We start from the raw sequence: 23,182 nt of genomic DNA, 5'->3' as shown, positions 1-23,182 counted from the left end.
CAGCCTGGCTTGGACACTTCCAGGGATCCCGGGGCAGCCACAGCTGCTCTGGGCACCCTGTGCCAGGGCCTGCCCACCCTCACAGCCAAGAATTCCTTCCCAATATTCCACATCTACCCTTTTCCAGCTTAAAGTCATTCTCCCTTGTCGTGTCCCCCCATGCCTTGTCCCAAGTCCCTCTCCAGTTCTCTTGGGGCCCCTTTAGGCCCTGAAAGGGTTTTAAGGTCTCCCTGGATCCTTCCCTTCTCCAGGCGTTCTCTTGGTGTTCTTCTGAACGCCAAACTCAAGCACCAGGGCTGCCTTCCCTTCCCCTCCTCCCAGGGCAGGGTTATTCCCTGTGCTCCCACGTTCCATCCATTTCCAGCAGCCCCAGCTCCAAGGTGGGCACATCCCCACGGGCCACAGCTGTCCCGTGGCACAGCCCAGGTGGCACCAGGTGGCTGTGGCCCCTCAGGACGTGCAGGGCAGGGCCCAGCCTTGCTGGCAGCCCCGGGGATCGCGCTGGGACGCGCACGCCAGGCGTGGGCACCGCCGGGTTTGGCTCCCGGCCCCGCAGCAAGCGGAGGGGAAAAACGCCTGCCGTGCTGCCCTGAGGAGAAAACTGCTTTGGTATGTTCATTCACGGGGCAGGAAATGCAGAGAGCTGCAGCTGCAGCACAGGCAGAGCCGCAGGGCAGCACTGCTCAGCACCTGCCCATTCCAGAGCATTTCTTCCCCTCCGAGCGTTGCACAGGATTCCAGTGAGGAGCACGCACAGAGCAGCCCAGCGCTCCCTGGAGCAGCCAAAACGCTGCTCCTGCCCTGGAATTCTCCCCTCTCCTGCCCCACAGAGCCGGCAGCAGCAGCCTGCTGCCTTCCCAGGCTCCCTCCTCTGCTGGCCCCCTCCTCCTGGCCCAGCGCTCACTGGGGAAAGTCAGGAGGAGCAAGGAAAATCCCAACAGGTTTTGAGGATGCACCTGTGGGTGACCTGCCATGGAAGACAGCATGTCCTGGGCAGCTTCCATGGAATCATGGAGTTGTTGAGGTTGGAAAAGCCCTCCAAGACAATCAAGTGCAACTGTTCCCCCAGCACTGCCAAGGACACCATTGTCCCATTGTCCCCAGGTGCCACATCCACGTGGCTTTTAAATCCCTCCTGAGATGGGGACTCCACCACCTCCCTGGGCAGTTCCAATGCTTGACCATCCTTTCCAGGAGGAAACTTCCTCATGTCCAACCTGAACCTCCCCTGACCATCCTTCCCATGAGGAAACTCTTCCTCATGTCCAACCTGAACCTCCCCTGACCATCCTTTCCAGGAGGAAACTCTTCCTCATGTCCAACCTGAACCTCCCCTGACCATCCTTTCCATGAGGAAACTCTTCCTCATGTCCAACCTGAGCCTCCCCTGCCATGACCTGAGGCCGTTTCCTCTCACCCTGTCCCCGTTCCCTGGGAGCAGGTCCTGAATCCCACCTGGTTGCCCCCTCCTGTCAGGGAATTGTGGAGAGCCATAAAATCTCTCCTCAGCTTCCCAATGTTCACTGCCAGGCCTGGAAATCCAAGTGATGGTGTCAATCTCCACGAAATAAATCCTTCTGTGGGAAGCCCAGTGCAGGAGTTGGAGATTTGTGCTGTCATTACCTCAGCCAAACCCCATCCTGCTGCCAGGTGCCTTCCTCTGCACTTCCTCTGGCTCAGCCTTAATTATTCATTTCCTGACATCCTTTCATTCAGAAAGGTCTCACCAAAACTCTCTCTCCATAAAAAGAAAGTTCTCTCCATAAAAACTGCTTTTTCCATTTGTTTGGTCCACACCACTGGTGGGCATCCACAGGGTCAGGTGACACAGATGATAATATTTACATTTCCTGCTTTTACCACCCTCTTTTAAGCCATAAATTAACTTCAGGTGTCTCTGAAGAAGTGAAAATTCCTTCAGGGAAGCACAGCAACCCAAGCAATCCTCCTGTAGCATCTCCACGTTGCCACCACGTGGCCGGATGGTTCCTTTTCCTTTCCCTTCTTCTGGCCTCACCGCTTCCACAGCTCTGGAGTCAAGTTGGAGCAGCCCTTTAGGAAATGTGCTACAAAACGCTTTTTAAAATACTTTTAAAATATAAAAATCTATTTAAAGCACACCCAGGCTGGAGCATTAATAGCGTGAGGAGCATTAATTATTAGTCCTAATTATCCTAAACTCCTAATTATCCTAAACAGAAGCAGAGAGTGATGTCCCGGAGCTCCGCCCGGGGCAGGAGCAGGGAGCCCCAGCTGCACATTCCCCACCCTGCCCTGCAGCCAGATCCAGCCCCAATTTCGCTCGGCTCCACCCGGCTTCTCCCTTTCCTGGGCGTGCAGGAGACAAACGAGGCATTTTCAGCGGCCACAGGAGGGATTTCAATCAGGAAATCTCGCAAAAACACCGATTTTAGAGGTTTCTGCACCGCGTTTGTGAGAGGGGCTGTGCTGGCCGCCTCTCCCTCCCTCCCTCCCTGCGAGGTCTCAGTGCACCACCCCATGGTGGATGGAGTTCCAGTCCTGGCTGCGGAATTCCAGCCGAGCATCCCAACAAACAGCTCTTCCCCCGGGACAGGGGTCGGTGCTGGCTCTCCTGATCAAGGGAACAGGAGGGGAACTCCGGGGAAAGCTCAGATCCCAGGCAGAGGGGGCTTGGCTGCAGCATCGCGGAGATGCTACAGAGGGATTGCTTGGATGCATCGGGCAGGGGAGGGATCGGGAAAGGGATGGATCGGGCAGGGGAGGGACTGGGAAGGGGATTAGGAAAGGGGATAGATCAGGAAAGAGATGAATCGGGAAGGGGGTGGATCGGGAAGGTGATGATTGGGGAAGGGGATGGATCAGGAAAGGGACGGATCAGGAAAGGGATGGATCAGGAAAGGGGACGGATCGGGAAGGGGATGGATCGGGAAAGGGGATCAGGAAAGGGATGGATTGGGAAGGGGATGGAACAGGAAAGGGGATGGATCGGGAATGGGATGGATCGGGAAAGGGGATCAGGAATGGGATGGATTGAGAAGGGGATCAGGAAAGGGATGGATCAGGCAGGGAATGGATTGGGAAGGGGATCAGGAAAGGGATGGATCAGGAATGGGATGGATTGGGAAGGGATAGACTGGGAAGTGGATCGGGAAAGGGATGGATTTGGAAGGGGATGGATTGGGAAAGGGGGGAAAGGGATCAGGAAGGGGATAGATCGGGAAAAGAATGGATCAGGAAAGGGATGGATCAGGAAGGGGATGGATCAGGAAAGGGATGGATCAGGAAGGGGATGGATCAGGAAAGAGATGAATCGGGAAGGGGACAGATCAGGAAAGGAATGGATTGGAAAGGGATCAGGAAAGCGGATGGATTGGAAAAGGGATTGGGAAGGGGATGGATCGGGAAAGGGGAATGGATTGGGAAAGGGGATGGATCAAGAAGGGGATGGATTGGGAAAGGGGATCAGGAAAGGGATGGATCAGGCAGGGGATGGATCGGGAAAGGGCATGGATCACTTGACAAGTGCTGCATCAACCTGGCAGCTCCCTCCTCAAGTTGTCACACACCCATCAGCCCGATGGAGCTAAAACCACCGGGATTACACCCAGAGTGTCCTCCCTGAACCACGGAGATCTCAGGAATGTTTTTGGCTTTTATTGCTCCTCACGCAGGGATCTCATTGATCAGCTCTCGAGTTGTGGCAGCGCCGCTCAGCAGATCCTGCAGCATCCCAAAAACCTGGGGAATTCTGGAGACAGGGACATGTGCTGTCCTAAGGGGGCACATGGGGTGGCATTCCTGCTCCTGGGAACACACAGAGAGGGAAGGGAAGGGAAGGGAAGGGAAGGGAAGGGAAGGGAAGGGAAGGGAAGGGAAGGGAAGGGAAGGGAAGGGAAGGGAAGGGAAGGGAAGGGAAGGGAAGGGAAGGGAAGGGAAGGGAAGGGAAGGGAAGGGAAGGGAAGGGAAGGGAAGGGAAGGGAAGGGAAGGGAAGGGAAGGGAAGGGAAGGGAAGGGGGAGGGGAAAGGAAATTTCAAGGAAAGGAAAGGAAAGGAAAGGAAATTTCAAGGAAAGAAAAGGAAAGGAAAGGAAATTTCAAGGAAAGGAAATTTCAAGGAAATTTCAAGGAAAGGAAATTTCAAGGAAATTTCAAGGAAATTTCAAGGAAAGGAAATTTCAAGGAAAGGAAAGGAAAGGAAATTTCAAGGAAAGGAAAGGAAATTTCAAGGAAAGGAAATTTCAAGGAAATTTCAAGGAAATTTCAAGGAAATTTCAAGGAAATGGGAAAGGAAAGGGGAAAGGAAAGGGGAAAGGAAAGGGGAAAGGAAAGGGGAAAGGAAAGGAAAGGAAAGGGGAAAGGAAAGGAAAGGAAAGGAAAGGAAAGGAAAGGAAAGGAAAGGAAAGGAAAGGAAAGGAAAGGAAAGGAAAGGAAAGGAAAGGAAAGGAAAGGAAAGGAAAGGAAAGGAAAGGAAAGGAAAGGAAAGGAAAGGAAAGGAAAGGAAAGGAAAGGAAAGGAAAGGAAAGGAAAGGAAAGGAAAGGAGGAGGGGAAATGAAAGGAAAAAGAGGGAAAGGAAAGAGGGGGAAAGGAGAGAGGAAACAGGAGAAGAAAGGAATCTGTCTAAGACCACACTTCAAATACTTCCCAATACTTGACAAGAGGATGAGAAAAAGGAAGAGGGAGAAATGGCTACTTGTCCTTGGAGAACCATTTATCCCAGAAATCTTTACTCTGGACACATCTTTTCCTTGATTCTTGATACATCCACATGCCAAGGAATTTAAAGGAAAATTCAGAGAGAATCTTCCTGAGGAATCAGCAGTCACACAAAACAGAGGGAAAAAGGGCATTGAGGTTCAGGCTCAGCAAAACAAAGACTCTGGAAGGAAAAGCACAGCTGAGGAAAATATTATCTTTAATAGCGACCTTGCATTGATGGTGTCTCATATTGCAGTTTAAAACTCCTTGATAGAGTTGTAATTAAATTTAGAAAAAAAACCTTTTAGACACAAAGATTTCACTGGTGCTTTTCCTCTCTGATGTTCACGGGGATTTCAGAACCTGCCCTCACTTCAAGGACATCCCTCACACATCAGCCACATCCACCCCAACCCCTCCTGCCCAGGTTCCTCCTGGTTTTTGGGAACCCACCTGCGGCAGGCAGAATTCCAAGGACCTAAAATTGTCCTTTTGGATCTCCCTTGCAGTGAAGGGGAATTTCTGTAAGCAATGAAAAATGGAACTGAAATTTGTGGCTGGGAAGTTTTAAGCAGGGAAAAGGGGAGGTTCAGGCAGAAATTCTTCTAGAAAGTCACTGGATTAATAAGTAGAGAGTTTGGGAGGTAAAGAAAAGCTGATCCATGGAATAAACTCGGGGAAGGGCCAAAGGTGATGTTGTCCAGATCAAACCAAGAACAAGACACCTGCAGGAGAGACAATTCCCCCTTCTTAAAGCAAAGAAACCTTAAAACTGAGATTGTGCTTGGTGTTTCTAAAGCAGTGCTAAACACTGGAATGGCTCCTTCCCCACCAATCATCAGCACAACTGAAACCACTGATGTCCAACCCAACCTCTGGCATTAGGGCAAGCACCAACTGCCAACAATTCCCAGACATTTCTCTCCTATCAGGCCATTCCCAACCATTTTAACATCTGAAAATATTTCAGTTTGACTTTTCCCTTGTTTTTTGGTGTTTTTTTTTTCCCTTCTGCTGTTATTCCCTGCTGGATGCATCTCCCTGGGTGGAAGAGGAGGGGAGTGAGGTTCCCATGAGCATCCCCTGAGTGCCTGTGGAATTCTCAATTCCTTACTCCTGTCAGGGAGCAGCTGAGAGCATTATTGCACTTTTCCAGAAAATTCCACACCCCCAGAGCTGCCAGACCCCCGGCAGCCACTCCCAAGGGCAGGGATGCAGGGAAGGAACAGGGGCTGGGCTGGCTGTAACTCAGAACACTCTGAGCATTCCTTGTCTGGATTTGCCTCCTCCCCAAGCAGCCTCCTTCACTGCAGAGCTGCCAGCAGGTGGAATTAAGCTTCCCACTGCAGGATTAATCCCAGAGTGTTGATCCCCTCAGCTGCTGGGCTTGGGGGAGGGTGGGAGGGCCCAGCTGCAGCTCCCACACCCCTCGCGGCGTTTCAGCCACCAAAAAAAATGAATTTTAAACATCATTTGTCAGCTCCAGCCTACATTTTCTGCTACACAAAACCACATTTTATTACCATTTCTGGCTAAGCCTGGCATGAGCGAAAGCTCCTTCCCAAACCATTGGAACCATCCATCAAAGTGAGGTACCCAAGCCAGTCTGGACTAAAAATCACTCAGTGCAGCTTTACTTTGAATTGTTATTCACACTTGACTTTTCAAAAAAAACATTTTTATAGCTTCAGAGTTATAATTTTTATCCATGGAAGCAGCTGTTTTATGACTAAGCAGCAAAAACCTAAGCAATAAAAAAATAAAAAATAAAAAGACACAAACACAGGAATCCAAAGCTGGTGGTTATTTTTTACTTGAAGACTCTCTGAAAAACAAATTTATTGTTACATTATTATCATTAATTCTTTCTGGAATGAAACAGGCCTGGTCCAGGTGATATGGGAGGGGCAGTCTGGTTTTTACAAAATTGGTATTTGCAACATCACAACACACAAAGGACAGGCTCTTACACTCAGGTTACACCACTCAGCCTCAGCAAACATCTTTGGAATAGAGATTTTTAAAACAACAACAAAAAAAATCAATCAAGGAATTTAAATATTCACAGGACAAAACCATAATATTGTGGAAAATGTGAAGGGTGAGATGAGCAGAGATAATCCAAGCAGGAGTTGCACAGCTGGGAACAGTCACCCCCACGGGGCAGCTTTGGGGTTTGGTAGAAAAGAAAATAAATTCCTGCTGGAAATTCTTGTTCAAGCAGGAGCCCACAAATCCAGCACAACAAAGGAAAAGTTGGGAGTTCTTTAAAATGAAAAGGCAGCAGGGTGTCCTCTCTATATTGCACCAAGTTTGGTTGTAACTGAAAAATGAAAAACCTCTGCACTAAGAAAAGCTACATTTAAATACACCCCAAGAGGAGTGAGCAGAGTTCAGCCTTTAAAACAACTCAACACTTTTCCCTACCAGCAAAACCACCACGAATCCAAGGCAGAGCTGCTACTTCTCCTCAGTATTTATTTATTTATTGCTTTATTTAGGAGTGACAAAGGCTCAGGGATGGGAACTTTCAGAGAATTTAAGGCAATTCCACAAAACCAACACCTTAAGGGCAATTCTGGCACACAGTGGTTTTCATACCAACACCAGGAGAGGTTTTAGCTTTAAAAAAGGAAAGATTTTAGTCAAAAAGACCCTTTTAAATATCAGTCTATCTTTCTAACACACAGCACTGAAGTCAAGTCATTCCAAAGCACCAATGTAAAGAAAAGAAACAAAAAAAGGGGGAAGAAGTCAGATGGACAATTTTTAAAAAAGCCACTAAATAACTACAAATAAAAACACTAAAAAACCTAAATAACTAAAAATAAAAACACAAAAAACCTAAATAACTACAAACAAAAGCTAAAAACCCATAAAGCTAAACAAACAACAACAAAAAAATCAGATATAGGCTTGTCAAAAAAATCTAAATGTGCTCAGTATTAGGCTCATCCTTCCCTTGCAAAAACTTTGGAATTTAACCAAAAGAATATGGAAAACTCTAAAACACTGGTCCAATGGACATGTGCATTCTTTTTATTTCTATACAGAGTGAAAACACCATACAGACAAAAGTAAAGTAATTTTTTTTTTTAAGAAAAAAATCAGGTTTAATGTTCTAAAATGATTCTGTGAAAACAGGAGAAAAAAAAAAAAAGAAATAGGAAGGAGTTATTTTAACTACAGCCTGCATGGATTTGCAGCAAGATCTGAGTAAGAAATGATGGATTAAAAACAAGCAGGGCCCTGCTGGCATCCAGGAGGAGGAATGGAGAGGATTTGCACAGAGAACCCTGTGTGTAAACTATTGGAGTCACAGGGACAGACAACACCTCAAGATGCTGCTTGTCCCTTGTTCCTAGAGAAAATCTACTTGGCCAAGCTCAGAGAGTTTTCTACAGCTTTTGCTGGAAGAAATGGATGCAAGCAGCAGGATTCTGATCAGCCAGAGGGTCCCACTGCAGAGTGCTTGTGCTAAGTTGAATTTTGTAAGAAAACAGGTTGGGGGGGGTTTGTAGCACTCATTGTCATAGCAAAAAGCAGATTTTGTCACATAAAAAGCCTCAACTAAAGGGATTTTAGTTCCATAACTAAAGGAACTTTTCCCCTCAGCATTTCTTCAGGGCACAGCTGGAGAGGTTTATACTGACAAGCAGTATAAGAGCAGGGAACCCTTTTGGGAGGTTTAAGCAACAACCAGGTGAGTGCATTTTCCTTGCTACTGCTCCCTAATGCAGGAATGACTCTGGTTTACATTCTCTTCCAAATAATCCCTAGGGAACAAATCATCCCAGAAGCCACAGCAATTACTCCTTGGCACTTCTCTGCACCCAGGCAGGAGAAGTTCCAGCCATTTGCAACAGCAACTTTTCCTTTGGAATACCTGATGCTTTTTTTTTATTTTTTATTATTATTATTTCCTCCGAATTCATGAAATGCAGCAACATTACCAAGCCAGGATTCATTTCTTCTGTTCAAGCTGGAGGATTTGACACTGCTCTCCCTTTGAGTGGCTGACTCCAACACCAGCCCTGGTGCAAGTGCAGCTAAGATTTCTGCAGGGGAGCAGCCCTGGGCACGGGGCGCTGCCGGACACCGCGCGGGGATGAGTCTCTCCTGCTCCCCTCCTTCCCCTCTGCTTCCTCATCTGACACATCTCCCTCATCTCCTTCTTGCTCTTCATACCTGCTCTTCAGCAGATGAGCTGGCTCTGGACCTTGTTTCCCTCAAGGAGAAAGGAAAAACACACAAGTAAATGCCATTCCCAAGTCAAATCCACTTTTTTAACACCACGGGCGACCCTGAGAGCTCCACTCAGTTTCCTCTCCCTGCCCATGTGGAATTTCATATCTTGCAGGTATGAAAATGCTCTCAAAATTTTTTTATCCCTAAACCAGTTTTTAAAATACCCAGCTTTACTAAACAGAAAATCCAAACCCATTATAAAACCCTAAGGGTGAGGCCTCAATCCCAAATGCAAAGTTCTACGCTCCACTCCTGGTGTCACATCCTGCAGACACCAGGATTTCTTCAATATTTTCTATAAATAAAATTTCCTAAACAGCTTCACTGAATCAGAAGTTTGCTGTGGGCTTACTTGGCTGAGGCTGGAGCTGTGGTGCTCTGTGCCTCTTGGAGGGACAGATGCAGTCTGCCAGGAACACCATCAGCTGAAACCAAAGAAACCCAAGATGAAATCCCAAACCTTCTGCACACTGCAATTGTTTAACATAAAAAATTTCCAGATCAAGTCTAAGCATTCACCCTCAGGTGGATCCCATCCAGCTTCCCCTTGGGTTATGGGGGCTCCATCCTGTCCCCATGCCTGTGTTCCAGCTCAGGGTACCCCAAAACCAACCCAAAACTGAGGTGGGGGCAGCACCAGTGGAACCAAGTCACCACCAGCCCCAAGGGCTGCACTTACAAGTCCCAGGACCATTCCTAAAAACAGAGTTGCCAATCCAAAAACAGCATAGGAGCCCCAGACTGGTATTCCAAGATTTTCTGTTAAATAGCCATGGCCATGCTGGAACAAAAGAGAACCATTTCAGGAAGAGCTGGATTTCATATTGAGGAGGAAATGAAGTGGGGATGTAAACAAATACCCTGATCCACATGGACAGCTTGAACAAGGCTGACATGCTGCTCATCCTGAAACAAAGCAGAAAAAATGAACTGAGAACACTTAAAATCTTAAAAAGAGAACACTTTAAAATCCTTAAAACACTGAGAACACCTTAAAATCTTAAAAAGAGAACACTGAAAACAATTTAAAATCTTTAAAACACAAATTTCCCCCCAGCTCCTGTAATAATGTTACCTTTCCTTTCCTGCCTGGATAATTCCTTTGCCTGCCCCTTTGCCCAAATTTCAGCCTCAAACCTGTGTGAAACAACCTCAGCTGGTACATGGACAGCTGTAAATTCCCAGATTTCTTTAACTTGGATCTGCTGAATCCAAGTTAAAGTCAATCCATGTGAATTTCAAGTCTCTTTCTCTATTCTGTCTGGATCAATGCTCTGTGAGAAGCCAGCTGGAACTCCAGTGGAGATATTAAGAAAGAAGCACCAAGAGGTTTTATTAAAACAAAAAAAAAAAATTAGCTATTAAAAGAAAATCAGGTTTTAAGAGCTGAGAGATCCTGAGACACTTAAGTTTCGTGTCTGAATACAGGAAATAATAGAGAAATTGATAATGCTGAGTTAATATCCAGTTTCACACATTCCTTGGTGTGGGACAAGAGTTTGTAAGAGAACCTCCCTCACAGCCAGGAATTCCTTTCATACATCAAACCCAAATCTTCCTTGACAGTTTGAACCCATTCTCCTTTTTCCTGTCAGCTCCTGATGGAAAATCCCTCTGTGATTTCCTTGGATTTCCTCCAGACAGTGGAAGAATTTTCCCAGGGTTTAGCTGGGCAAAACCATCTCAGTGCCACAGAAACCCAAAACCTTCAAGGGTCAGCAAGGTCCTACAAGAGTTTAGGAAACTTCTTCAAGCCTTAAAGTAAACCTGGCTGGGGACATCTCTGCTATGGTGACAGGGTTCAGGTCACCCCTGCTATGGTGACAGTGCTCAGGTCACCCCTGCTATGGTGACACTGCTCAGGTCAGCCCTGCTATGGTGACAGTGCTCAGGTCACTCCTGCTATGGTGACAGTGCTCAGGTCACCCCTGCTATGGTGACAGTGCTCAGGTCACCTCAGCTATGGTGACACTGCTCAGGTCAGTCCTGTTATAGTGACAGTGCTCAGGTCACCTCAGCTATGGTGACACTGCTCAGGTCACCCCTGCTATGGTGACAACACTCAGGTCACCTCAGCTATGGTGACAACACTCAGGTCACCCCTGCTATGGTGACAGTGCTCAGGTCACCCCTGCTATGGTGACAGTGCTCAGGTCACCCCTGCTATGGTGACAGCCCTGCCACAACTGAGGCAGAATTGGGACACCCAGCCACCCACCCAGACATTCCCAGAGCTCCTGCCCACACAGAGCTGGGAGCAGGGAGCAGGACACCCCTCAGCACATCTGATAATAAATTCCTACAAAAACCAACCCGAAACTTACAGGAAAGAGGAAGGCCCAAACCAGGAGGACACCGGTTCAATGGATTTCCACTCCTTATCATTGATGAAGTTAATGAAGGCAGCTTTATTCCTGGCTCCCTGGTATCTCCTGAACTCTCCATCTTTGCAGCTGTAAAACAACAACCCCACCACCAAAATCCTTTATTTGATATGATCCAAGCACCAAGTGCAGCATCCAACAAACCCCCTCCCATCTCCTTGTCTATTTTTCACACATTCACCTTTTTATGTTCATTTTTTTTTTTTAGCTGATATTGCCTCTAAAAAATATTTTCCAAACTTGGACTAACTCCAAGTTATTTCCAGAACACTGACCCCACGAACACCTTGGCTAGCTTTAGGCTGTGATTCCATAAAAACAAAACAATAAAATAAAGATAATGATCTTCCTAAAGCCCTTGCCACACACCTGCACTGAAGATCAACCTACAGAGAAAGGATTGCAAAACAGAAACACCCATGAAAAGGCAGAATAAATAAGGCCTGAAGGGAAAGGAAAAGAAATCATCTGGCAGCACAAGGTCACAGTGGGTGAGACAGTGAATGTGTCAGTGAAAAGCAGCTCCTATTCTTAAAGAGCATAATAAATCTCATTTATTTGCCCCCCAAAAAAGAGAAAAAAATGCCTACTGTCACCCCAAAAACCCCTGTAGCCCTGCATACTTACTGATAGATGGTAGGGAGGGCTGTGATGATAAATCGTCCACTTAACCCTGTAAGAAAAGTTGTTTTGAGAGTATTTTGAGTATTTTTATGGAAAAAAAAGAGGCAAGGAATGCTGAAACACCCCAAAATACAACAGCAGGCTTAGGTATCAATCTTTCCATGCAATCTACCACAACCTTGTGCATGTCAAAGCAGTACACATTTAAAAAATGATCCCTGGATAAAGAGCAAAATGGGGAAAATGAGACATCCAGGGATAACAGCTCCATGGGACTCTTTTGGCTGTAGCTCTTCAGAGGGAGAGGCTCTCCTCTGCAAACAGGATCTGCAGCCTCCAGGAACCCTGAGGAAAATAACCCAAGTGAGGCAAGTTTCAAAAGTAAAGCTGCTCTGGAGAAAGAGATCAGCATGGGGAAGGGCAGGCTTACAAATCCCACAGGGACAGGAGAGCTCCAGGAGAGGTTCGCGAGAGGTTCACGAGAGTTTCACGAGATTTTCAGGAGAGTTTCAGGAAAGGGAAAGCAGATTGTTTGCACTTCCTTCTACCAACCAAATCAGGGACTAGAATGGCAAGGTTGAAACCTTGTTTTTTGCTTTAAAACTACGGCCAAAAATCTCCTTGAAATCATGCTCTGGAGAAAACCTCTCATTCTTTTTACCTATTATAGTCTATGCATTTTGTTTGTTCTATTCATTCAATTACATTTATTTGATCTACTATCTGACAGTCTCGTTCCTGTGTGGAACCTGGCCCAGGGTGCCCAGAGCAGCTGTCCCTGGATCCCTGAAGTGTCCCAGGCCAGGCTGGACAGGGTTTGGATCCACCTGGGATGGTGGAAGGTGCGCTAGGGGTTGGAATGAGATGATCTTCAAGGTCCTCCCAACCAAAACATTTTCTGGTTCCCATTAAGCAAGATCAAGGCGTTGAGTCACACAGCTAGAGATGAGTAAAACACTTTTATTACCTGTATTATTTCTGCCCGCCTCCCACAAGCACGCAGCAGAGATCAGCACCCCCAAAGCCCTCAGCCCCCCAGATATCCCGGGGGGTTCGGGAGCCCTGCCCAGCCCCTCTCACCCGGCTGCTCGGTCACATCCACTTTGGCCACGTTCACCCCAAGGTCCTCTCCCCACTCGGCGAACTTCTCCCACTCGGGCTGCAGGCTCTCGCAGGCGGGGCACCAGGGCGCGTAGCTGCGGGAGCGGCACAGCGCGGTCACCCCACACACCCCACAAACCCCACACACCCCACACACCCCCGGCACAACGCTCCCCACTCACAACTCCACCATCCACTCGTCCTGCAGCAGCTCCCGCCACATGCCGTCCGACAGCACCTTCACGGGGCTCGGCCTGCCCCGGGCGGCGGCGGCCAGCGCCAGGCAGAGCAGAGCGCAGAGCGGAGCCCTCAGCGCGGGCCCGGCCCGGCCCGGCGCCGCCATCTTGGGCCGCCCCCCCCCTTCCGCCTTGCCCGGCGCGTCACGGCCGGGCCCGCCCTGAGGGGAGCGGGGAACCGGGAACCGGGAACCGGGAACAGGAGCGGCGGGGAGCGGGAGGGGATGGAGGGATGGGAGTCCGGGAGTGGTGGGGAGTGGGAGGGATTGGAATCGGAAGGGATTGCAGTCCTGGAATGGTGGGGATTGGAGTCGGAAGGGATTGGAATTGGAAGGGATTGCAATTCTGGAATGGTTGGGATTGGAACCGGAAGGGACTGCAATACTGGAATGGTTGGGAGTGGAGGGGATTAGAATCGGAAAGTATTGCAGTCCTGGAATGGTCGGCATTGGAAGGGATTGGAATGGAATGGATTGCAATCCTGGAATGGTGGGGATTGGAATCCTGGAATGGTCAGGAGTGGAGGGGATTGGAATCTGAAGGGATTGCGATCCTGGAATGGTCGGGATTGGAAGGGATTGAAATCCTGAAATGATCGGGATTGGAATCGGAAGGGATTGCAGTCCTGGAAGGGTTGGAATCGGAAGGAATTGGAATCCTGGAGTGGAAGGGATTTGAATGGATTGGAATCCTGGAATGGTCGGGATTGGAAGGTTGGAGTCAGAAGGGATTGCAATCCTGGAATGGTGGGGATTGGAAGGATTGGAACTGATTGGAATCCTAGGATGGTTGGGATTTGGAAGGGATTGGAATGGATTGCAGTCCTGGAATGGTCGGGATTGGAATGGATTGGAATCCTGGAGTGGTGGGGATTTGGAAGGGATTGGAATGGAATGGATTGCAATCCTGGAATGGTGGGGATTGGAAGGGATTGGAATGGATTGGAGTCCTGGAAGGGTTGGGATTGGAAGGGATTGGAGTCCTGGAAGGGTTGGGATTGGAAGGGATTGGAGTCCTGGAATGGTCAGGATTGGAAGGTTGGAGTCAGAACGGATTGCAATCCTGGAATGGTGGGGATTGGAAGGATTGGAACTGATTGGAATCCTAGGATGGTTGGGATTGGAAGGGATTGGAATCAGAAGGGATTGAAATCCTGGAATGGTTGGGATTGGAATCCTGGAGTGGTGGGGATTTGGAAGGGATTGGAATGGAATGGATTGCAATCCTGGAATGGTGGGGATTGGAATGGATTGGAGTCCTGGAAGGGTTGGGATTGGAAGAGATTGGAAGGGATTGCAGGCCTGGAATGGTCGGGATTGGAATGGATTGGAGTCCTGGAAGGGTTGGGATTGGAAGGGATTGGAATCCCAGCTTGTCCCACCCCCTGCCATGGCAGGCACACCTGGAGCCAGGTGCTGTGAGGAATGGATTGGAGTCCTGGAGTGCCTTCTGATGCATCCTTTCTTTAGTATAGTTTAGTATGGCATTCTTTAATATAATATCATAAAATAATAAATCAGTCTTCTGAGCACATGGAGTCAAATTCTCATCTCTCCCCTCGTCCTGGGGACCCTCACAACCACCACCCCTGAGTGCTTAATTCTCAAGCAGAAGTCAGGGAGAAGGTCAATGTTGACAAGCAGACAAATTCCACATCAGCTCACTCCTGTCCCTCAGCACCTGAAGCATTTCCAGGGAAGGAACCTCTTTTTCCATATGCACATACTTTCTTTAACACAGATTTTTCCCCAGCTCCTGTGGTAATGTCACCTTCCCTTTCCTGCCTGGATAATTTCTTTGCCTGCCCCTTTGCCATAATTTCATATCCCACATTTCAGAGCCTTGGCAGCCATTGAGCAGCGCAGGAAAAAAAAAAAAAAAAAAAGAATAAATCAGCATTTGGTTTTTTTTTTTTTAATTTTATCTTATTTGAGCAACTTTTCTATAGTACAACGTGTATGTTCCTGTCTGTAGGAGAACAGGCATTATCAAGGACTTGGTATTCATTGATTCAGCACTCAGGAATAAATCACTGCTTGCAGCACTCTGCTGACTGCTGTTTTAGGCATAATTGAATTTTTGAAATTTGTTATTGATAATCCATGAATATTCCATTCTGCATCAGCAGTCAGGTGAAATGCAAAGTGCTGTCTCTGGGTAACAACTGGACTCAATGATCCTGAAGGTCCTTTCCAACCTAAACACTTCTGTGAATTCTGTGATTATCGCTGATAATGTGAGATATGTTGAGGGATAAGTGCATAAAAACGTGTTGTGTAACCATGTGTAAATAAATCTACCACTGTGAATAAAAAGATTTCTTCAAAGGCACGCTGAGCTCCCTATGGGAACAGCTTGAAAAACCCTGAAAATTGTGACTTCATACCTCCCCTGCCTGGTTCCAGGAATTATTTTAAGTGTAATGACTGCTCTGAATTACTTTTATCTCAGTTATTAATATGACATTGACATTGCCTTGCTTCTTTGTGAAGTTTTGAGAACGAGAAAGCCTTAACCTTGTCTTGGAGGCATCTCCCTCCAGCCTGCTCCCCTCAGCCCTGCCAAGCTGACAGGAGAATTATCTGCCTCATCCTTCAAGGTTCATGGCAGGATAAAGAGAGGTAATTGCCAAGTGACCTTAAGAAAGAAACACATCTTTCATTATTTTATTATGTTTCATGTTCTTTTTCAGTGCTGCCACACAGAGGCAGAGTTGAGGCTGCTTCTAAAGGGAAAGAGTGAAGGAAGAAAATCCTTTTTGGTTAGGAATTACCTGGATTTCCTGCTGGGGATACCTCATCACCCTTTCAAGGCTTCTTCTTTATCCAAGAGCTCATTGTTTAGGTTGTTTTCCTTAGGTAAAGGGCATTTTCTGGTCAGTTTAAACATTCCCACCAACACACAACCACAAATTGATCAAGGTTTGGGTTACAAAAGTACCACCACCAAACCAAAATTTAAAAGTCTTTAAGTTTCATGAAAATAATTCTCCATTTAGAGTGAGCACTAGTGGTGCACAGGAAGAGGCACAAACCCAGATAATTGTTTGACAGAGGGAAAATCATGAAAACCTTAACCTGGTGTCCCTGCCCAGGGCAGGGGCTTGGAACAAGGTGGATTTTGAGTGTTTCCAACCCAAAACATTCTGGGATATATTCTCCAGTCCACAGAGCTCCTGGGGTTTGATACAGGATGCAGGATGATGAAATAAGAGAGGCCTGTGTCATCAAGAAATCAGCTTTTCTTGGTGATGTCTGTGCTTCAAAAAATCAGATGCTGCAGGTAGGAGTGGAAATGGAAGGACTCAGCTCCCTTTGAGCTGAAAATAAAAATAAAAAATACTCAAACACTCAAATGCCTCAAGATTGTCTCCAAAGCTAAAGCCACAGAGATGAACAAATCCTACAAATTCACTCCATTCTGTTAGTGCTCAAAACCACTTTAAAAAATTGCACACAAATTGACTCACCGGGTTCCTTTTTTGCAGAATGTTAATTCATTTATATTTTAAATCAGAACAAATTGAAGCAGTTCTGTTTTTCCTTATTTTATCTTTTTTTTTTTCCCTCTATTTTTTAAGGATGATGAAATGAGAGAGTCCTGTGCCATCAAGAAATCAGCTTTCCTTGGTGATGTCTGTACTTCAAAAAATCAGATGTGGCAGGTAGGAGTGGGAATGGAAAGACTCAGCTCTCTTTGGGCTTTGCTTTCTTTTGAGCTGAAAATAAAAAAAAAAATACTTGAATACTTAAATATTGTCCCCAAAGCTAAAGCCACAGAGATGAACAAATCCTACAAACTCCATTCTCTAAGTGCTTCAAAACCACTTTAAAAAATGGCACACAAATTGATTCACCAGGTTCCTTTTTTGCAGAATGTTAATTCATTTGTATTTTAAATCAGAACAAATTGAAGCACTTCTATTTTTCCTTATTTTATCTTTTTTTTTCTCTCTATTTTTAAGGATGATGAAATGAGAGAGACCTGTGCCATCAAGAAATCAGCTTTCCTTGGTGATGTCTGTACTTCAAAAAATCAGATGTGGCAGGTAGGAGTGGGAATGGAAAGACTCAGCTCTCTTTGGGCTTTGCTTTCTTTTGAGCTGAAAGTAAAAATAAAAATACTTGAACCTCAAATGTTGTCCCCAAAGCTAAAGCCACACAGGTGACCAAATCCTACAAACTCCATTCTGTAAGTGCTCAGAAACACTTAAAAGAATTGCACACAAATTGACTCACTGGGTTCCTTTTTTGCAGAATGTTAATTCATTTCTATTTTAAATCAGAACAAATTGAAGCAGCTCTGTTTTTCCTTATTTTATCTTTTTACTCTCTATTTTTTGAGCACCCTTACACGTCCTGAGGCTGAGCTGAACACTGAACCAGATGAACAAACTGCAGGAGCCCAGCACTTGCCCACCTGGGGCTGACCTTTGGAAGCACCACTCGAAGAGAGCTTTGGCCAAGGGATGATTCCAAGCTCTGCAGTCCCTGGATCAGGCACAGCACCAGAGCCCTGACCTCATTTACAGCTCCTGCATCTCTGAAATGCCAGGAGATTATGCAGAGAGCTTTCCTGGGTGTGATCATGTAAGGCAGGAGACGTGAACTCCTTGTCCTAAAGCCCTGGGTGAAACCAGGCTGTCCCAAAACGTCCCAGCCAGGCCTGGAGATGCATTTTGAAGCAAAACTGATCCTGGCTGATTTTTTTCTAGGTGATTTTGCTAAGGGGAAGGGGATTTTGTGGGCACACCAACATACAACCACAATTTGAGCAAGGTTGGGGTGACAAAAATACCAAGTTGTCCACTTAGAGTGAACTGTTTCCTGGCACCATCCTTTTGGGAAAGCTGGCATCTAGAATTCCACTCAGAGCAGTTTTCAGGGCATCAGCATTTAAAAAATAGCATTTTAATGCTAAAATATTTAGCATTAAAAAAAAAAAATAAAGGTCAAGATGTAATTATTGCTCTGTGGCTCAGGATTTCATTACAGGAATTCCATATATGATTTTTTTTTTCCTACAGAAAAATCCTGTATTTCACAGGAAATAATTAATCCTGGACTGAAATCCCCAGAGGTGCCAGTGACTTCTCAGGAGCTACATTGGGCTTGGTGAATGTGGAAAGGATTAACAGAATCCCCTTCTCTTGCTTGGAAAAAACCCCCCTGGAAATCACATTCCCATCCCACAGGCCCATTCCTCCTGCTCCACAGCACCTGAGCTGCCCCAGCCAAGCTTCACAGGGCCCTCAGTGTTCAAGAATTCAAGGTTTTGGGAGCAGAGCAATCACTTTGCTGTTTCCTACTTTGGAAGACCTCAGAATTATTCTCACAATCGTCTCTGAGCTAAGAAACCCCAGTAACTGCTAATTATTCAGTAATTAATCGTCTCCCTGGGGTCGTAATTGCGAGTGTGGCCTCTCCCCGTTGCTGTGTGCAGCAGTTTCCTCAATGCCCAAGCAAATTCTCTCCTTCCCATTTGATTGGATTACAAAATTGCTTTAAACTCAGTGGAGATGATGAGGAAAAGTGTGGCTCTGCACAGGAGTTACCATGGGAACTGAAGTAGGGAGAGATCTTTGTAAACCAGAAGTCAAGCAGATTGTGTTTCAGACAATTAATATTGTCTTGTTCATTAGCTTTAACTCTTCTGTGCTCTGCTCCAAGGTAGATTTTATCTTTTTTTCTGTATCAAATGTTGTGTCAAAGAGGTTCTGCTCCCCTGAGGATTCATCCCTCATTCTCCTGCAAGGCCACCTTGCATCCCTAGTTAGCTTCAGCTTCCCCTTCTGCTTTGGTTTTGGGGCTGGGGACATCTCTGGGGACATCCACGTGGGATTTGGGCTGGGATTGGGATGTAAATGTGGGGAGAAGTGTCAAGGCTCCCATCCTGTCACTGCAACCAGGACCGAGCATCTCCCATTGCTTCTCCTGCATGAACCCCTCTGCTCTCTTTTCTAGCACCTTGGACTCCTCAAATCTTCTTTTCTTCTAATTCCATGTTTGGCACTTTAGGGAGCAGCAGCTGAGAACTGCCCCAGTCCCCGTAGCTGTCCCTTGCTCTGCTCTTTTTCCAAACCTCATTTTCCACCTCTCAGCCCCCATCCCATCTCCTGTCTTCTCTCCCCCCTGCCCTCTCCCAGCATCCTGGCTCTCCCATCACAGCACATGTATCACACCTTAAAAATAATTATTATTTTTATAATTATTAAAAGTAAATTAATGTCCTTATTTTCCTTCAGCCCCCTGCCCGACTCTGAACAGGAGGAATTCCCCTGCCAAGGGAATTCAACATTCATGTGTTTAAAAAGCAAACTCCTCCTCCCCTGTGTGCTGCTGACCTCCTTCCCTGTGCTGGATGTGGAATTACTCATTTTCCCTGGGGCTGATCCATCACTTTGTTGTTTCAGCTCTTCACAAACAATATTTGTGTCCCACCAGAGGCAAAAGCTGAGTTTAGGCAAAACTTCTTCATTTTCCAGCTGCTGCTCAGGTCACAGGGTTTTAATCCCACTTTTTCCACCATCCCACCTGCAGCCACAGTCCATCACCTGGGAAAAGGCAAGAGCCAAACCACCAAATTTCCAGTTTCTAATAAAAATCAAGGAAGAGTGAGACAACCTCAGAGAACCCCTGGGGAGAATTAGCATTGCATGAGGCAAACGTCCTCCTTCCCCCAGCTCCAGTCTGCAACTGCTGAACTGATTTTGGCAGAAACCTTCCAGAATATTTGTTCTGGAATCTATCAGTGGGCAAGGTTTCAGCTCAGGGAGATGAGAAGAGGCTGGAAGCTGAGGCTTGCAGTGGGAAATGAAATGTTGGGCAGTCAGAAATGGAGGTGTTGGCATTTCCTCTGCAGATTTTGCTGCAAAATATGAACAAACCAGAAAGTGCAGAGTTAAAAAGACAGGCTAAGGAGATCTAGAGGAAAATGACCGCTTTCCTGCCCTCCAAATCCGTCCTTGTCCAGATGTCAATCCCTTCTGACCTGCTGGTTTTCCATCCCTTTGCACCAGCCTGAAGGTTGCTCTTGGTTCTGGGAGACAGCAGAGGTTGTGCTGATTGAAGCCCATTTTGCTGTGTTTTAGTGACAAAACCCCCTACATTAAAACTGTTTTAATATCATTTCCCCCTCCATGTCTTTGGCCATCCTGAGGCCAGCACAGGAATCTGCCTGAGGGTGGCCAAAGACATGGAGGGAAAATGATATTAAAGCAGTTTCCTTGTGAAATGTCACTGTCTGGGAAGGCATTTTTGTGCTGATTTAGGAGCTCCAGGGGACCTGATTTGGGGGAGCTGATTTTTGTGCTGATTCGGGACCACACAAGCACAGGCCTTGTTCAGACAAGACCAAAACCAGGCCATGTTTAACTCCACACTCCATAAAAACATTCCACTCAGGCCCAGGTTCCATCCTTGGAAATCCACGAGGCAGGGGAGATGTCAGCACACCTCACATTTCCCTGCCACCATGGAAAAGGAAGCCTGGGCAGCCTGAGAAGCTGGAAAAAGGACCAGAAATTGTTTATTGTGGCCAGTGCTCTGTGTGGTTCATCCCCAGGCACCTGCAGGCCAGTCCCAGCCTTGTGAGGCACTAAAGATCAAACCTGTGGGTTCCCTGCACTCCCTGAGGCTGGAGGGGATTTTCTGGGAAGCTGGGAAGGAAATGATGTTGTTTTTGAAGCCAAAAATAATTCTTTAGATAACTTAATCTGTAGCAGGCCCTTTACTTCACTGTATCAGCTAATGCTGATGAGAGGCAGGTCATGACCTTCTGGAAGATTCTGTTGGATTATTGGATCAGATTAAATTGGATTATCTTCCTGGATATTGAGGTCACAAGGGGACAGAGGGATGGGCTGGTTTTCCACATATCCCCGGGCATCCAAGGGCCCTTCATGGGGAATCACCTCACTCCTCTTTTTCTTTACATCCCTATTGTTATGAATAAGAAGCTTGACTAGGTCAATATTCAAGCAGCAATCAATTTATTAATTAATATGGTAAAGTATGAGCAATACAGCACTGGGAACCGTGGGGGAAGTTTTCCCTCCAACTGCACACCCATAATTTAGGCTTACAGGTATTTATAGGGGCACTCAAAAGCTTTCTCAGCAGTTTCTATTCCAATTTTTACTCATCAGCAGTTTCTATTCCCAATTTTTACGTCACAATTCTTTACACTATTGTGATTTAGTTTTTCTCAGGATGTATCCCAAAAGGAGCATCCCCAGATGGTGGTGGTTTGGTTTCTGAAAGAAGGAAGGAGTATCCCATCTGGTGAAGTCCAGCTCCCTAGCTCCCCAGACCTTTTAATTGCAGGGACTATAAATCTCATAACAGTGATGTCCAGCTTCCCTTGGTCAAAACCATAAACCCTTGAGGTGATGTTCATCTTCCTTTCTCATGCTTTATTAAGGCATGAGATAAGCATGTTTCCTTTATATATATTCCAAAGCTATGGTTTCAAGGATACAAGCAATATCCTAAAATTATACTTCGAGGTTATTATTGCAGAACTCTTTAAGGCTTAGCTACAAGCAAAAAGCAACATCCTTAATGCTTTCATTCCAATGCTCCTAAATAAAGCAAGGTTAATTGCAAACAAAGGATAGGTTCAAAGGCCTTCTTCCATGCTTTACTTTCTTCATTTATTATTAGAATTTGCAACTGTTGGTCTCCACACATATCACAATCACAAATACACACATTGCCTGTATGTACCTGACACCAAACACAGCTTTGTATTTCACACTATTCCATTGACTTCTGTCAGGGAATTGATGCCAACCTCTTTCCAGCCATATCCTCACTGCTGGGACCAAGCCCCCAGTGCCACAAATAAAACCCTGGAAGCATTTGTGCCCTCAGAAAGAGCCAGGCTGGCTGGCTGCTGGCACAAAGCCCTCTGTGCCTCATTTTAAAAAGGGAGTTTAAATCAAATTGGTGGCTTTTTTTTTTTTCTTTAAACAATTTAAATGGAGAGAGCTCAGCTTCCAAGAATCCAACAGAGCAGCACAGAAACAGCCCCAGAGCTTTCTAAGGAGGCAGAGAATGACACTCCTAACCCTGGTGAGGCCAGCAAGCACACAGAGCTCCCAAAGCCAGCAGCTTGGAGCACAGGGGAACATTTCTCCTTGTGGTTTTTCCAGCCAAAAGAGGAGCACAGTGGTAGCATGGCAAGAGAACAGAACTGTTCTTCCAGAAGGAACCAGCATGTCCAGCCAAATATCTCCTCATTGCCACTGGTGGGCTCTGAGTCAGGCTTACAAGGGATGAACAGCACATCAAGGTTTTCCTTGGAAAATTCTCCCCCACTTTTCTCCCTGGAGAGGCTTTCTGTGAGAAGCCCCATTTCTGGCTGGTGCTGATGGATATTTGCTCTCCTGGGCTGGAATTAGGATGACAGGACCCAAAAAAACCCCTGTCTAATTACAAAATACTACCCAAACCTATGAAGAAGAAGGAAGAAGAAGGTAAAGAAGAACAACCTGCCTGTGCTGGTGTTCACAGGGGTCTCAGGTTGAGGGAAGAGACAAGGATCTGACTCCATGTTTCAGAGGGCTCATTTATTATTTTATGATATATATTACATTAAAACTATACTAAAAGAATAGAAGAAAGGATTTCATCAGAAGGCTGGCTAAGAATGGAATAGCAAAGAATGATAACAAAGATTTGTGGCTTGGACAGAGTCTGAGCCAGCTGACTGTGATTGGCCATTAATTACAAACAACCACATGAGACCAATCCCAGATGCACCTGTTGCATTCCACAGCAGCAGATAATCAATGTTTACATTCTGTTCCTGAGGCCTCTCAGCTTCTCAGGAGGAAAAATCCTAAGGAAAGGATTTTTCATAAAAGATGTCTGCAACACCTGCCTCTGCTTTAAAACTTCTATTTTGTTT

General features: G+C 46.3%; 1 protein-coding gene and 1 long non-coding RNA gene across 2 annotated transcripts; one reads left to right on the top strand and one right to left on the bottom strand.

Annotated features, from left to right (window-relative positions):
• Positions 1-6,466: 6,466 nt before the first annotated feature.
• Positions 6,467-13,377, bottom strand: TMX1 (thioredoxin related transmembrane protein 1). The gene is made up of 8 exons (XM_063159628.1): positions 13,217-13,377; positions 13,014-13,129; positions 11,937-11,982; positions 11,250-11,378; positions 9,786-9,831; positions 9,605-9,706; positions 9,278-9,350; positions 6,467-8,905 (listed from the first exon to the last, which is right to left on the bottom strand). Exons 1-8 carry the CDS (start codon positions 13,375-13,377, stop codon positions 8,727-8,729), a joined length of 852 nt encoding a protein of 283 aa, XP_063015698.1. The 3' UTR covers positions 6,467-8,726.
• Positions 13,378-15,909: 2,532 nt separating this feature from the next.
• Positions 15,910-18,232, top strand: LOC134419998 (uncharacterized). Its single transcript, XR_010028218.1, has 4 exons — positions 15,910-16,128; positions 16,851-16,934; positions 17,235-17,318; positions 17,615-18,232. It is a non-coding gene; the product is annotated as an uncharacterized LOC134419998 (long non-coding RNA).
• The last annotated feature ends 4,950 nt before the right edge of the window (positions 18,233-23,182 follow it).

This window comes from Melospiza melodia, chromosome 6, assembly GCF_035770615.1.
Source record: "Melospiza melodia melodia isolate bMelMel2 chromosome 6, bMelMel2.pri, whole genome shotgun sequence".
Lineage (NCBI taxonomy): Eukaryota > Metazoa > Chordata > Aves > Passeriformes > Passerellidae > Melospiza > Melospiza melodia.
The sequence above is the reverse complement of the archived record's forward strand: the minus strand, read 5'-3'. Positions and strand labels throughout refer to the sequence as shown.